The 13666-nt window shown below is 43.6% G+C and overlaps 1 protein-coding gene and 1 long non-coding RNA gene across 2 annotated transcripts in view; both read right to left on the bottom strand.

Moving 5' to 3' along the window:
• Positions 1-2457: 2457 nt before the first annotated feature.
• The window catches only part of LOC125889201 (uncharacterized), a 409754-nt gene continuing 398545 nt past the window's right edge, over positions 2458-13666 (bottom strand). Inside the window, exon 2 of the long non-coding RNA XR_007449420.1 lies at positions 2458-3614. This is a non-coding gene — a long non-coding RNA (uncharacterized LOC125889201). The remainder of the gene's footprint in view (positions 3615-13666) is intronic.
• The window catches only part of zgc:153039 (uncharacterized protein LOC767698 homolog), a 115025-nt gene continuing 103816 nt past the window's right edge, over positions 2458-13666 (bottom strand). Inside the window, exons 12-13 of the mRNA XM_049576898.1 lie at positions 13066-13212; positions 2458-7323 (exon numbers count right to left, since the gene is read on the bottom strand). Coding sequence (XP_049432855.1) covers positions 6359-7323; positions 13066-13212 — 1112 coding nt within the window. The 3' untranslated portion in view covers positions 2458-6358. The remainder of the gene's footprint in view (positions 7324-13065; positions 13213-13666) is intronic.

Raw genomic sequence — 13666 nt, 5'->3', positions numbered from 1 at the left:
TGTACAAAGATGTAACATCCATGGTGACCATAAACGCATCTCCAATATTTTTAATCTCCTCCATTTTGTTAAGGACATGTGTGGTATCTCGTATATATGATGGGAGGGCAGAGACAAATGGCTGGATAAAACAGTCGATGTATTGAGAGGCAGGTTCAGAGATAGAATCAATGCCGCTGATGATGATGGGTCGGCCTGGAGGGTTAGATGCATTTTTATGCACTTTGGGTAACATATAAAATGTGGGTATTTCAGGGTTATTCTTTGCAAGAAAGTCCCGCTCTTTACTTGTTATCCATCCTTTTTCAGTTGCATTATTTAGAATTTCGTCCAATTCACGTTTCATATACTCCATGGGATTAGATGATAAGGAGGTGTAATATTCAGAATAATGCAACTGACGTTGTGCCTCCTGTATGTATTGACCCCTGCCCCAGATTATCACTGCACCACCCTTATCTGCTCTTTTCATCAGAATGTCCTCACTGTTAGACAGCCAGCTCAAAGCTTCCTTCTCCTGCCTGGTCAGGTTGGAGTTGGAGGAATGTTTGACAGCTTGAAAAAGGGAATCGACCTCATACGACACTTTCTTAGTGAAGGCAGTTAGGTAGGCATTATTACTCACAGGACAGAATGTGGACTTCGGTCTAAAAACATCTACATAGTCAGCATTAATACCTGGATTTTGTGAGGTTCTCAAAATAGCGTCCTGAGGATTTTGGTGATGCCAGACTTTTAGATGTAGACTCCTGTAAAATTTGAATAGATCGACCTTGGTCTGAAAATTGTTAGCCTGATTAGTGGGTGCAAAGCTGAGGCCCCTGGATAGCAGAGAGACATTCTTGTGGGAGAGGGATACCTGATATATTGATCACTGAGTCCCGTCCTGTCTGGTTGTCCGCCTGGTGGTCCGTGTGGTTCGGTGCTGACTGGGAGCCGCATGTCGTCCTCTTCCTCCCCCGCCTTGTCTTTCGTTTGTGTGAAGTTTTTGATGGTGATGAGACGGCTCTAAAAAACGCACGGTGTCCGCATTGGAGCCATCACTGACATGTTCATCCTCACTGCTACTAGGCAGGTTGAAGGAGACAGAGCACACCCGCTGTTTTCTGCTGTGCGGGGAGCGTGGATGTTTGCGGGACCAAGAGTACACCATACCCTCCCGGTAATCAGCCTGATCACGCTTGAATTTAATCAGTTTGGACTTTTTCAGGACTTTAGAAAGCTTCTCAATGTCTTCCTTCACTTTCATGTTGAATGGTACTTTTTCCTCAGCGATATTCAGGGATTCAATTTTCGTCTTAACTGTGTCAACTTGACTTTGTATTTCTGCCCTTTGGTTTTTGGCCTCTTCGATTAGAAGTAAAATCAAATCCAATGAACATTTGTTTAAGATAGCTTCCCATTTCATCTTGAACTCAGGGTTGTCATGGCCAAATGATGGAAATTTTTTAATCCGAAGTCCACGAGGAATCATATCCGCTCTCCAGTAGTCCGTGTTATAGTGTGTAAATCCAGTTTCTTATCCTTCTCCAGCAGTCTTCCTTCACTTTCATGTCAAATGGTACTTTTCGAATGGTTTTATCTTTATTTATTTGTGTCCCAACTGTTTTTGGTATAATTGCTAACTTCATGAGCTGAGTTGAATGTACTGTTTTGTCTTGTTTTACTTCATTTTCTGCTCAGCTCTTATATTGGTCGACGGAGTTAACTGAGAACGGAATAAACTGCATCAGACCGTCAGTCCAGAATTGATTTATTAATTTGACATTTCAAAACTTCATGAGTCTTCCAGGTTTTTCCATGACCGCTGGAGCCCTGGTCAACGCACTGAACAACCTCAGAGCTTTGCTGTGGCAACACTGAAGTCATGTGACCATGGTGTAGCCTGTTGATAGCCTTACGTTAGCTTTTTACTTCTGGCCTTTGCATTTAGTGGTTTTTATTCATGAAGATTGTTGTTACAAAACTTTTAGATATCATAAACTTTGTTTGCCACACAACTTATTTCCTGCAATAGTCCAAAATCCGATGAAAAATCCCACTGGCTTTTTAACAAGGGATCCAGGGCGACGCTAACTTCTGTGTTGGCCAACAAATAAGCATCAATCCTGCAGCACTCTGTTCATCTGAAGCTTTTAAAAGCAAATCTTGTTATTAGTGAATTTAAATTCAGAGGTATGTATGTAGAAGGGTGACATTTATTCAAGTTGGGTTGTGTTTATTTGTGAAAGTGTTGGTCATTTGTTCAAACTGGTTGTTTTTTGTTGATTGAAAATGCATTTGAAAACACCATAAATTACTCACACATCAACACACACATTTGTAAATGTCATCAATAATGGTGACGTGCATTTGTCACCAGGACCGAGACGTATTTCTCTTCATAGAAGTTTATAATGAAAACACACGAACATACAAACACAATTCAGGAAACCTAGTTGTGAACCTGTTTTTTTGCACACACACACACACACACACACACACACACACACACACACACACACAGATCCAACCCTCTACGAGTCTTTCCCTCAGTGATAAATGTCAGCCTCCCTCCTCCTGAACAGATATCGATGGTTATTTGGGCTTATTTCTCCAATCTGTTGTTCACCTCAGAGCGGAAATGGAATCCATTTCTGCCTGGTTGGCGGCGAGGGTGACTGTAGGACAAGGTAATTTGGCTGCCTGGCACCCTCTAGTATCTCTCTGTCCTAGCCGCAGAGCTATCTCACCCCCTATTTCCAAAGTTTACCTCAAACAAACAAGTGCGGCAGACACAAAAACCCCTCAGCTCTGCTCTGAGACGCACAAACTGGTCTTCAGCTGGAATGAAACAAAGTCTGGACGCACTGAGCGGTTGTTAAGTTTGATCTGGCTTTCGCAGACAATCTCCGAAGGTGGGACAGAAAAAATAAAAGACATAATACAAACTTTTTTTTATTTTTTCAGTCATATCAGTTTCCATCTTGTAAAGTATATATATATTTTATAGATTTCAACAGGAAATCAAACACTGAACATTTCATCTCTCATTTTTGTTTGCACGCCTGCGACTTCAGCAGAAATCCAGGACAAAGATTTGAAGAAATGTAGTGTCATTGGTTTGTTGAGGAGTGTGGTGTCCAAAAAGAAGCCCTCCATGGATAGAGAGAGGATCCGCCTGGTCCACGAGTAAACATGTATCTCATTTCAAACACAGGGATATCAAGGTAAATCCAAGTACCAGCCTTTCTTCAAACATGGATCACAGATGTGTCAGTCGGTGTGATAAAGATTGTCAGGATTCATCTGCAACTGAGAGAATGTATTTGCAGAGACTTAACGTCACAACAAACCTGCAACTGAAACTGATCTTAGAGGACGTGTCAAGGAATGGAAATACGATTTAACACAGTGATGCTTTAAATGACTTTATGTAACTTTTGGCAGGTGAAATGACCAGCAGCTTATTGAGGCTAATGATGTTAGCTAACGTTAGCATGCAAAGAGATGTAGATGTTGTGCAGTTGACATCATTTGGGGGCCGTACACATGCCATGCTTTCTGTAGAGCTGCCCCACGACTAAGACTTTTCCTAGTCAACCAATAGTCATCATTTAGGTCCATTAGCCAGCCTTCATTAATATAGGCCTATATTTTATCTCCAAGTGCACGTCACACACTGAGCGAGCCGCCTGTTAATGACGCTGTGGGCTAATGGGCATGTAGCTACTTCCATGTTTCACATGATACGTCATGTTTGTAGTCGACCAATGAAGATGAGTTTACATATCACCTTGGGTTCGTCCTTCACCTTCTCAAAATGATCCCACACTTTGGATTTCCTGCCCGACATGTTATTAACTAGCCTGTGGAATAACCGCAGGTACCAGCCCTGGAGATTAACCTGACTCCTGTCTGACTGCTGAGCGTGGACACTTCCTGTGTCTGTCCTTTCACATTAAAGTCACACATGGTCCAGTCATATAGGTTTGGATTTGTTCTGACAAGGCGCAGCTCCTGATAGAGTTTCTACTAAGTGACCAATGAAATCTTGTTGAACGTTTGGTCGATTATTAGGGGGCAGTCCTAATAAACAGACTCCGGAACCGCAGTAACTTGGACCCCAACCCGTACGAGTCCTAGTGTCAGCTTGTCGGTTCCTGGCAGATCCGTGAAGACCTCTATTTGGCAGGCTGTATGGCACAACAGTGAGAAATTTGATCACTTTATAGACAAACACATTACAGAAGCGTGTTTAACTGGATGCCCGTGTTCAGAGAATTCTATCATCAGAATATTTACTGTCACTGGATTCGATCACACATCATGGTTAGCAGTGATTTCATTAAACATTTATAACTTTTGGGCTTTGACTTCTCCACAGTAGTCAATCACAAAATAACAAAAAAAGGATGTTTTTTCCTGCAACTAAGTGACCATTGAAATCTTGCTGACTAATGACCTTCGTTGTCGACTAACGTGCTTTTTACACCCGAAAAATTCATTGTTTTCAATGCAGATGCGTAGCAGGCGTCCTCAAACACCAGGCCGACGCTGTTATGGAACCGAACCTTCCTGAGCGCCTATTTTTCAGGGCACAACTGCTGCACCCTGATATAAACTGAGTTCAACTTTTAGAACACAGCAGAGCACACCACATGTCATGTGACCAGGACCAACCAATCACAGCCGACAGATATCTTTCCCATCATCAGTAAATATTCAGTCTGATAAACACGGAGAAGTTGATCATGTTCGTGCAGGGCTACCCAGAGCTTCACATCTGTCCCGCAGACGACAGGCCGACACACTTAGAAACAGCTCCTGGAAGAAGATCAGCTCTGCTCTCAGGATTTCAGGTAAATAGGCTATGATACGGTGCTTGTGGAGGTTGCCTAGCAACTTCAGACGCAACCTGCCGCTGTGCTCTTGAAAGCTGGCACAGAAAAGGCACAGGAGTCGCACCCAGCGCCCTACCTCGCATTTTCAAGGTGACTGAAGACACAGCATGTGTACGGCCTCTAATTCAGGCCTCTTCTTTGTGCTACTGGTACAATATGTTTTAATAATTACTATGATTTATCCTGTGAATGAAAACTGTCACCATTTCTCAGCCAAAGTACATAAGTTCACTTTAAAGGCTACAAATACTTTGTGTGCAGGCAGAGGCTGTAGAGTTCAGCAAATATCAAACTTGTGTTAGGCACTTCAGCACTGAGGCCGCTGGAGCACTGTGGTCACTAGTGAGTAAAAAACTTTTCTAAAAGTGGCTAAAACACATAAAAACAATCAGTACAATATGGTGGATGATCACAGTAGGTATTGGCGCTGTAAACATGTTCAAAGGGTTTTTAAAGAGCTGCACAAAACATGCAGTTTGGTAAAAGGAAGGACAAAAGTGCACCTTGGAAGCAGAGGAATGTCTTCCTGAGATCCCACATTAAATTATTTTGGAATAAAACTCTTTAGACTTCTATAGTAGCACCGTCGTTATTACTGTACTAACTGTTTCCTTTGTTCTGAGCTCCTAAAATGGAAAAGCAGATTTCCTGCAAATAACTGCTCCGAGGTGTGACACAGTCCAACTTTCTGTCCGTGATGGAATGAGTCCAAACTTTAGCTCCCTAACTAGCGAGGCACTTCTTGATGTGAACACATATGGAATGGTCATTTTAAGGAATCTGAGCAGCAGCACAGCAAGGAAACATCTCAGGAGAGGACAAAGGGGAGTCAGAGGATAGATTCAGATTCAGGTTAGGGTGCATCAGGAATTAGAGCGCTCTCTGTATATTAGGAATGGATGAAGAAATAACTGACAGAGGTGGACTGGCAGTCTAACTCTCTCCCTTGATACTGCTCTGACTGGCCTGGTAGCAGCCTTGTGTTTGTCAGGTTGTACATTTGTCTGAAAAGCTGTTAACTTTAATTGGGTACATTCAGTCAGTCCGATTGTTTAAGGCTTACGACAAGGTTGACCTAAAATTTTAAACTCATGGTGCCTTCAGGAGCTTGATGGGAACAGCAGAGCCACAAGCTGAGAACACACACAGAAAGAAGGAAAGGTTAAATATGTGCAGAAAGTCAGGATATTTCTGATCCTCAAGTGGCCAAGTAAAATATTCAGTATTCATTTTCAGTATTCTAAAGCAGGCTGCATCTCTACAGACACCGTGCCTCCATATTGTGCGAGGCAGTGCAGGTGGTATCAATGAGTCCGCAGTGACATCACTGCCTGGGTCAAGTTTCAGGGCTCTGTCGCTGGGTGGAGAGGTCAGTGTCAGGGCACTGCTGCGGCGATTCTGGTCCACACACCTTCAAACAAAACCTCCTGCTGATCTCACCGCCCTCGGCGTCCCAGTCACACCTCACTGAATGTTCAAAGGTCGGTGGTGATGACAGGTGTGACACCGTGGATGAGCAGCGTGGGGCCCAGGTCCTGAGTCAGCAGCTCCAGCTGGTGTAAGTAGGTGGTGTAGCGGCGGGTGTCAGCTGGGGGGCGGGGTAAGTAGAGGAAGCGCACAGCAGGGGCGGGCCGGGCTGAGTCCAGGATCAGCTTATTGACAGCTGACAGATAGTCATCAGACAGGCGCGTGGTGTTGCTCGGGAAGCTGTTAACGTAATCATCATCGTTCTCCTCTTCCTCGTCTGCTCTCTGCTTCTTCTCCTCTTTAATGGTATCTGGGGACTGTGACAGCTGCTTCTTGCCCCACTCGCCTTGGCGCTGCCAGTGTAGCGCCACCTGCTGGTCCCAGGGCACAGTGTAGACCTGAGCTTTGATTCTCAGCTCCTTCAGCAGCTGGCCCAGCTTCTCCTCAGAGCCTCGCACGCTTCGTCCTTCCTCCACACACAGGAAGAGACGGAGCCTCGCTTTGCGCCAGGCCCTCACCATGTTGAGGATACATGCTATCTGCAGCAGGAACAGAGAGCAGGTATCGACGTAGCTGCAGCTGTCCGGACGCAGGAGGTTGACCGGCCAGACGTCGACGTACACAGCTCCTTTCCCTGGAGAGGAGGAGGGAGGCGAGAGGACCTCGGCTCGGTCGAAGTTGTTGAAGTATCGGGCGAGCACCACATTCTTCAGCATCTTCATGGCGTCAGCAATGATAGCCACGTACTCCTGAGGTCCGAGAACCTTCCCGTCCCCAAATTCACCACAGTCCTGTCTGTCACTGGACCCCCGCAAGGAGGCGAAATGGAAGAGAGGGGGCTGTTGATCGAACTCCTGCGAGGAGGCCGAGGGATCTGTGGACTGACTGGTGGAGAGCACCGGATCAATCAGCTTGTCCTTTGGGAGACAGTTGTCATAGAAACCGAGGACGAGGGTGTTAGGACGCATGCCACCTGAAAAGAGGAGGAGAAGGAGAAAAGAAAGATGAGACCAGAACATTTCTTACAATCTACTGCAAATAGTTTTATTATCATCATCAGGATTTCTGGAGTTGTTACACGGAGGATAAACTTGGGTCACTTTATCAGATGGAGTGAAAGTAAGAGACAGATGTAAAGAAGACGAGCGCAGGAGTGAGAACTGGAGGGGAGCCAGAGACAGATAAGAGAGAGGGCTGGAGGAAAAAAGAGCGGTCAGTTTGTGTTAGACGTGAGTGACAAGTCTCAGAAAACAGGAAGACAGCAAATAACAAGGAAAGAACCAGACAACCACTGAGAGTTAATGTGCTTTAAAGTTTGGAGTGTGTGTTGCTGGAGGAGAGCTTGCACACTTATTAGTTTGGTGTTTAAATCAAGACTAAAACTACAGTGAGTGTTAGGCATGGGATGAGCTGAAACTATGTTTAGTTTTCCCATCAGTGTATGTATACATGTGTACCAGCATCTGTTTGAGCCTGTGCTTTCCAGCGCTGCTACTGGACTTGAAATGTTGTGGCCTGTTGGTGATTTTCTTTGTGTGTGCTTAATCATATCATCTGATATTTGAAGCACTGAAAGAAAGTGAAGTGGCAGTTAAAGAATAACTTCGGTATTTTTCAACCTGGACCCTATTTCCCCATGTGTATGTGTGCGTATGATTCATAGGTACAACTCGTTTTAAAACTGGTTCAGTATTGAGGGAGGTGGATGCAGCCGGCAGCCGCGAAACGAGCTAACACGGTAACGGGGGCAAATGCGTCCTGTATAAGTTTGCGCATTAAAAGTGCTTTTTTTCGCCACTGACCGGTTCAGATCGCCAGTGCTATCTCTGTAGATAGCATACTAAGCGTTTCGAACATTGTTTATATAACATTACCTCCACTGTGTCTGTAGCTCTCTCTGCTCGTGGGACAGCCGTTTTCTTGAGGAAGAGGTGTTTCAGGATTGGATGTCTTCTCTTCTTCGGCTGGCAGTAGTCATCTTGGGAGAAGTGAGCACTGCAGACCCGATGGTCTGCAAGGCGCAGTGTCCGGACAGGAGTGTTAGCATCCATTTGTGGCACAACTAGCCACAACTTCAGCATCTCGCCGTCCGACAAAGGCAGCCCATGAAAGCTGTACGGGGTGTTGCGCGACATCCTGTTCTTGCAATTCGGATAAGCACAAACACGAACCATTGTTTTCAATCGATGCAGTAAAACTCTCAGCTGTACTCCGGGACAACCAGCGCCACTCTGAGCGGTGCTCAGCATGGCTCCTCTGTTTTCTTCTGGCAACAAGCAAAGCTCTCGTGAGATGACGTCACACACCCCAGAGGTCAGGGAAACGCTTAGTATGCTATTTACAGAGATAGCACTGGCGATCTGAATCGGTCAGTGGCGAAAAAAAGCACTTTTAATGCGCAAACTTATACGGGACGCATTTGCCCCCATATCTACCTCACGGCTCCCGGCTGCATCCGCCTCCCTCAATACTGAACCAATTTTAAAACGAGTTGTACCTATGAATCATACGCACACATACACATGGGGAAATAGGGTCCAGGTTGAAAAATACCGAAGTTATTCTTTAACACGGTAGGACCAAGTGGAGTTATAGCTCAGCTTTAAACCTTGAATGAAGATGAAGTGGTAGTTTAAACTACATTACTGAAAGACTTTAAAAAGTACCTGTTGTGCTCGTTGTCAGGCTCATACTTGTATTTAAGGTTTCTATTAAAACATCTTTACATGGTGTAATGGTCAAAAAACATCTTATTTTTTCCACACAGATCGCCCTACAGGACCTCTGTGAACATCCTTCTTTACACTGCCTTTGCATTTTTACACAGAACCAAACAACGTCGGAATCATTCCGCCCCAGTGTGTGACTTGAGACATCATGCCAGCATCCTGGAAGCAATACAGGTTTGAGGAGCATGACATGTAACACAACAGCGAATATAACATACACGTGCAGCACTGTATTAACAATAAAATTGCAATAACTATTCTACCGTCCCTGTTATATGGCAGCTGTTGACATCCTCTGGGACACCTCAGGACACCTTTTGCACACAGGGATTACCTTTACATAGGTTACAAAGTCTTCTTTGCCTTCTATGGCTGCTGTGAAACTGCGCCTACCTGGAGCCATAAAAAGTTTGTCTTGGGTGCGTCGGTATAATGGACAATCAAACTCATATCTCATCTAATTAGTGGCAGCAGCTGGTTGATTCATCACACCTGGTAGGAATCTGTCTGTGTCTGAATTTGTTCCGTGAAATGTTTGCTGCTGTTTTTACTCACTCTTCATCATTTTTTGCCCTTAGAGCACTCTTTTGTGCACATATGTCTGATCTCAGCCTGTGGACGGTTTGTGGCTTTCTAGCCCAGTTACATTGGTGTGTGTCTCTTTTACATATGTTCACCTCATTATTTGAAACTTTGGCCACATTTAATATGAACATCCTTCACTACAACACTATGAAAGAGAAAATATGAAAAAGCACAGTAGGTCTGTTTTAAAATGACAGAGTGCGAAAAGGTGTTAAAGATTAAGTATGTGCACTGAATGAGTGTAAGCAGTGAAAGAAACTGAAGAGGCACTTGAAACAGCACAAAGTTGAAGTGTCGGGTTCAGTGTGCGCACTGAGAGAAACTCAAGTGGCAGTTAAATTACTGATATAGCAATTAAAATGAAGGTGCTAATAGTCTCAGTTTAAGTGCAGGCGCTGACTGAAGTTTAAGTGGAAGCTGAAGTGACAGCGCTGCAGGGACAAGACATAAAGACATTCAGACGGAAACTAAAAATGAGGGAAAATATTTTAAAACAATCAACTGAAGCAAAAGTAAAATTCATGCTTGAAAACATGCAGAAACACAAAAATTAAAAATTACAATTAAAAGATTTAAAACCACTATGAGCTGAATTTGAAAAAGTGCAACTTTGGTGTCCCTAGTGGTCATAACAAGAACAATTTGAAAGAAGCTATAATCCTATAAAATCCTCTGCATGGTGGCTTTGACTATACTTTCAGTGCTTAATTCTCAAGTAAGATGGATGCTGGCTTCCAATGGTGGGCAAAGAAAGGGACAGGTAACATTTCTGACTTATTTAGAGAAGAAGTTCTAATGTGCTTTGAAGAAACAGTGTCACTAGCTATGTTTCCATCCAAAAGTGATTTGAATTATTGGGAAATGCGCATTAAAAGAAATACGAATCCTGTGTGTTTCCATTCTTCTTCTTCTACGTTTTCTGGTGGTTGGCAACCAGCTTGTAAATGCATTACCGCCTTCCCGACCCGGAGTGTGGATATCACCATGGAGAGAGGTGCGCTACGTCAGACTTAATTCGAACATGTTTCCATCCCCCGTTTTGCCAATCATCTTTTTTTCAAATCAACCAAAACCCGGCTAAAGCGAGCGTATTTTAGTTTGTGTAATCAGGGGATTTTATTTGGAATTTTGGCGTTTCCATCAGTTTTCCGATGCGATACTTCTAGATGCACATCTACACAGGCTGATGGAAACATGGATATATTCTATAATATTCCAAAGAAACATTTTTTAAATACCCACAGTTAAGGAGCTCTATTTTCTCTAAATGAAATCAGTCACTGACAATTCATTCACTTCCATCTTTGGAGGAAATCATTATTAAAGACTGTCATAGCAGTGGTCTAATTTTGTTAAAGTACAACTGGCATCTTGTGACCACAACATCTAAACTGCAGGCATGGAGGGCCGATCTAAAAGTGGACATTACACACTCGCATTCACACCTACGGACAATTTAGAGTCACCAGTTAACCTGCATGTCTTTGGACTGTGGGAGGAAGCTGGAGCACCTGGAGGAAACCCACGGTGACACAGGGAGAACATGCAAACTCCACACAGGAGGGCTTCCCCACTTTGGGGTTTGAAACAGGAACCCTCATGCTGTGAGGTGACAATGCTAACCACTGCACCACTGAGCTGAAACTATATTATGACTTTTTTAGGATATGGAGATATTGACGACCTTCTGCAAGCAGAAAACTGAGGACAGGATACTTATAAGACAACAAAGGTAAATCCCAAAGGTGAAAAACTTTGACCATGAAAGTTCCTTTTGTTTTTCGTTTGTAAGAGGTACCAGTGACTTAGTTTGTTATTAATGTCATACGTTGTACACTGATACAAATGGGTGTGTGTTTCAGGCCTTGTTTACATGGATACTGATACAAATAAAAACAGATTTTTATTCATCCCGTATAAAAAAATTCCGGGTTTACATGATCAGTTTTGAAAACGATATCCCTGCTGCAATTAGCATGCCAGGCCAGTAGATGGCGATACGCCATATGTCAAACACCATAGAAGAACGTTCTGCGTATGCACAGTGATTTGTTTTCCTCTTGGTACTAGTGATAAAAACAATGATAAACTACATTTTAACCTCATGTAGTATAGTTAGCTGCTATGCACTGACTAATATTGGACACAGCAGACGTCTTTGTGCGCCGATGTAGCAGTGATGTTGATGCGGCAGTGCTAAGTTCATTTGTAAGCTCGTAAGTAGTCCCAAAAGTGCTAACACAATGTAAACAACCTGGCATATATCCGCCATTGTTGTTGTGGTTACCGGGCGCCTAGTGGGCATGCGCGAACTACTGCAACATCATCGTTTTCCAAAATCTCCGTCTATCCTGTTTACACGTCTCCACAGAAATGGATATTTTTAAAAATTTTCACTTTGGAAGCTGTTTTTGAAAATAACGTCGGTTACGTGTAAATGATAGGTGCAAACGCAAAGATAAATACTCATTTTCAGAAATATACGGAACCGTATAATGCCGTATAATGTGATGTCATTTTATTGGAGCCAAAACACGACTTGCCACCTCAGGGCTGTAGGCTAGGCTGTAGAATAGAAGGTGTCATGGCTCAAAACTTAAATTTAATCGCATACCAGCTGCCACTGCCCGTCAACAAGCCAAGAGAACTCGCTAGTTAGTGCTAGCTAATGTCTGTGGAGAATAGAGTGTGCCAGTAAACCCGGAACTCCGTTAGCGCTTTTAGCACTTCCGGTTCTCTCGTCTAAAAATACGTTTATTTGAATGGGATTTTGGTAAAATGCCTCAAATAAGGTCTGTGGTTAACAAAAGCTTAAGCGAGTTTCAGGTTTTGTTCTACCACATAAAACACGTCAGTAAATACCCTACTTGTGAATTTTGAAGCTTTTACGTGTCGTAAAAAAGGCGGTTGCTAACAAGTTGCTCAATACGACTACAAACCCTGTCGAGGACATTAAACGTCATCACCCCCGAACAGGCGAGAGTGCTGGCAGTCCGCCATTACAGCTTCTTATTTAGCTTAAACAGTCCGATTTCCCCATTATAAATGTTTTTAAAATAAAGCGGCCGAAATCAGAGCTTATTTTCTGACATAATCCAAAACGCAATGCAAAAATCACATTCACTTTTTCTTCCAGCGCAATGCTAAACTTCCGGGTTTTGACGTCAGCCCTGGCACACTCTATTGATTTGCCTCCAGCTAAGCCCCGCCCACCAAAAAACATCATACTGTTTCCTGTGTTGGTTTATGTAAACGTAAACATTTGTTTCATCATATGTCTGTAACAACATTTGGACATAAAAAAAAAACAATAAAAAGTTGTAATCTGAGATATGAGTGTTGGCTTTCTGATGTCGGTATTAACCAACAGGACATTTTGTGGTCATGACGGTGACACTGACCTAATCCAGAGATGAAGAGGAGGTGTTGGACTCCATGACGCACAGAATCAGCCAATGTCAAGTTGACAAAAGCTTTGATGTTCAGATGGTCCACCAGGGACAACCAGGAGTCATACTGGGACTGCAAAGGGTCGGACGGCAAAGTGTCTGCGAGGGTGGGAGAAAACAAAATAATTTGAGGTGAGAGATGCCGACAGTTCATCATCAGAAGCATGTTGGGATTCAGAGGAGGTAAAAGAAAGAGATGGCCACGAACAATAGATATACAAGTCAAATGAGAGAGTAGAGAAGTCAGTATGACAGAGCTGGAATTAGAGGCACAGCGTGAGAGGGAGAGAAGACATGATGCTGTGATGATGGGGGGGCGAGGAGAGAGAAAGATGCAAGCACAAGCGACAGCGTCGACAGAATGTGAGACAGAGAGAAAAATACAGGGCAGCACAAACAGGCAGGCAGGTGATCAATCATCCAAAAAAACCCATCAATATGTATGTAGAGAGCAATCCAGAGGCCACATCTGCGGGCTCCATAGACAATTCCTATGGTGGTTCAAGCTTTGTTAGGATTTCTCCAGACTCTTAACACTGTTGTTCCTATGGAT

Source organism: Epinephelus fuscoguttatus, linkage group LG5, assembly GCF_011397635.1.
Source record: "Epinephelus fuscoguttatus linkage group LG5, E.fuscoguttatus.final_Chr_v1".
Taxonomy (NCBI): domain Eukaryota; kingdom Metazoa; phylum Chordata; class Actinopteri; order Perciformes; family Serranidae; genus Epinephelus; species Epinephelus fuscoguttatus.
Note: the sequence above shows the minus strand (reverse complement) of the source record. Positions and strands in the feature narration are given on the sequence as shown.